A 2,614-nucleotide genomic window follows, 5' to 3' on the forward strand; every position below is an offset into this window, starting at 1 on the left:
TCCACCCCTGTTGCCTCTGCTACTCCAAAGTGCTTACAATTCAAGCAGTTGCATCGCAGCTGCTGGTGACAGACTGATTATAGCCGTCACCATGGGTGGCACCATCTCTCTCCCAGTGGGAGACAGTATCTCAGCCTCAGTGAGAGTCTGCTGCCTCCCTCCACCATGTACCTGTCACAGGTGAAGCTGGAGAGGAAGAAGAGCAGGATGTAGATGAAGAAGGTGTAGGCGACGGCAATGATCGTGCCCAGTGGAATGGCCCGGCTGGGGTCCTTCAGCTCCCCTGGAGGGACAGAGAGAGAGAGAGAGAGAGAGAGAGAGAGAGAGAGAGAGAGAGGCCAGCCTTCCTATCACACCTATCTCACTCACAGTGGCAACCTTAACCCCCCACACCCACACACCCACACACCCACCACCAAGAGCAGACTCTCACCTGACATGTTGGCCCCAGCCATGATGCCGGTGCAGCCATTGAAGAGGACAGCGAAGACACTGGCAAAAGTCATCATGGCGCCCGTGGTGTAGTCCTCAGCATAACCAGCTGACGGAGAAGAGTACGTCAGCATCCCTCTCGGGGGTCCAGACATCTCTGCCCTGCCATCCCTCCCCTCCACAGCCCTGACTTCTGCCCAAGCTGTGCGGGGGTCACGCGTCGCCTCCTCCCCACTTTCCTCTGTACTTTCTCATGGGTCTCCTGGGTCTCTTCCTTCATCCCAACTCCTATCTGAATTCACCCGCCCAGCTCACAGTACCTGCAGGGCTTGCTCTTGCCTTCCCCAGCCCCAAATCAAGGTCAGGTTCCCCCTTCTCTGCTTAAACCATGCTTAGCCTGTTCCTCCCTGCTTCTCAGGCTGGCCTCAAATCCACTGTGCAGCCGAGGATGAAGAACGAGCTTCTGTTCCTCTGCCTCTACTCCCTGAGTGCTGGGATCACAGTGTGGACCACCACGAGATGAGTGGCTGACGTGGTACTGGGTGGAGAACCTGGTGCTTTGTGCGAGCGAGGCACGTGCTCTACCAACTGAACTACATCCACAGCTTTTCCTGGGATCTTTGTCTTTAAGGCTTATTTGTACGTTTTATTATAAGCATGGGGGAGGGGTTGTGCCATGTGTGTATAGGTGCCCACAGGGGCCACAGAAAGTGTCAGTACCCCTTGAAGCTGGTGCTGTGAACTGCCTGACCTGGGTGCTGGGCACTCCTAACCACGGAAGCATCTTCCCAGCCACACCTCCAGGGATCCCAAGGCCCACCCATCACTCAAGCCACCCCCACATTCCCCCCCACACACCCCCGGCACTGGCGTGTTCATCTATCTCACCGCCCAAGTTGTCCTTTAGGGTGCTGCCGTTGAACCCAGTGAAGTGGCCATACCGGGGTGGTACAGAGGAACCGTTGGTGCCCGGTCGGGGCGCTAACTGGATGTCCCGGGGTCCCACCGCCACAAAGCTGATCAGCACGGAGGCCAGGGAGCCAGAAACCAACAGGAATGTCAGAAAGGAGGCCCGGGCGTAGAGTCCAGCTCCCAGTGTGCACACGCCACCCACGAGGCCAAGCAGCAGAGAGCCGTAGAGCAGATTCCAGCCATAACCCTGGGGTAGAACCCGGATCCCACTGGAGCCTGTGACATCTGGAAAAAAGCAGGATTGAGATAAAAGACCAGACCCCCAAGGAGACACCCAGCCCTAACTAATAACCCCCTCTACCCATCTACTACTAGAGATGTCATTTATCCTGTATCCCTTTCAGGGTAACTCCGGCATCTTTGCTCTCCCCCTGTGGGTACCTATCTTGCTATGGAAATTTCTAGAACATTAGAACATTCTGTCTGACTAGAACCAGGCATGTCCAATCTTCTGACTTTGCAACATGACACTGTCATTAGCAAATCCTTCTCAGGAACCTCCTCTCCTCACAATTTTTTTTTTTTAATCTCATAAAAGGACAAACAAAGATGGCCAGGCGGTGGTGGTGCACACCTTTAACCCCAGCCCTCAGAAGGCAGAGGCAGTAGGATCTCTGTGAGTTAGAGGCTAGCCTGGTCTACAAGAGTTAGTTCCAGGACAGGTCGCAAAGCTACAGAGAAACCCTGTCTCTAAAAACAAAACAAAGACAAAGATAGTTCAGGAGGTAAACAAACCCACTGCCAAGTCAGACAAACTGAGCTCACTCCCCTAGAACCTGCATGGTAGAAGAAAAAGTTCCTACAAGTTGTCTTCTGACCTCCAGCAGAAGGCCACATGGCATTGCCTGCTATACACACACACAAAGAGAGAGAGAGAGAGAGAGAGAGAGAGAGAGAGAGAGAGAGAGAGAGAGAGCTGGATCTGTAGCTCAGTTGGCAGTGTTTGCTTAGCATACATAAAGGCCTGGGTTTCATTCCCAGCCCCACACAAAACGAGGCATAGCGACACACGCCTGTAACTATTGGGGAGGTGGATGCAGGAGAGTCTGGAGATCAAGGTTATCTCCAAGACAGTCTGGGATACATGAGGCTTTTTTATTTTTAAAAAAAAATTAATAAGGGCTGGAGAGATGGCTCAGCGGTTAAGAGCATTGCCTGCTCTTCCAAAGGTCCTGAGTTCAATTCCCAGCAACCACATGGTGGCTCACAA

At 53.3% G+C, this 2,614-nt stretch overlaps 1 protein-coding gene across 2 annotated transcripts in view; it reads right to left on the reverse strand.

The window, feature by feature from the left end:
- Slc12a9 (solute carrier family 12 member 9) overlaps positions 1-2,614 on the reverse strand; it is a 16,702-nt gene that overhangs the window by 9,917 nt on the left and 4,171 nt on the right. For both annotated transcript variants that reach the window (XM_005371433.2, XM_026778172.1), the window contains exons 5-7: positions 1,321-1,629; positions 434-541; positions 172-283 (exon numbers count right to left, since the gene is read on the reverse strand). In XM_005371433.2, the coding sequence (XP_005371490.1) occupies positions 172-283; positions 434-541; positions 1,321-1,629 (529 nt within the window). The remainder of the gene's footprint in view (positions 1-171; positions 284-433; positions 542-1,320; positions 1,630-2,614) is intronic.

The sequence above is a fragment of the Microtus ochrogaster genome, unplaced genomic scaffold (assembly GCF_000317375.1).
Source record: "Microtus ochrogaster isolate Prairie Vole_2 unplaced genomic scaffold, MicOch1.0 UNK109, whole genome shotgun sequence".
In the NCBI taxonomy this organism is placed as follows: domain Eukaryota; kingdom Metazoa; phylum Chordata; class Mammalia; order Rodentia; family Cricetidae; genus Microtus; species Microtus ochrogaster.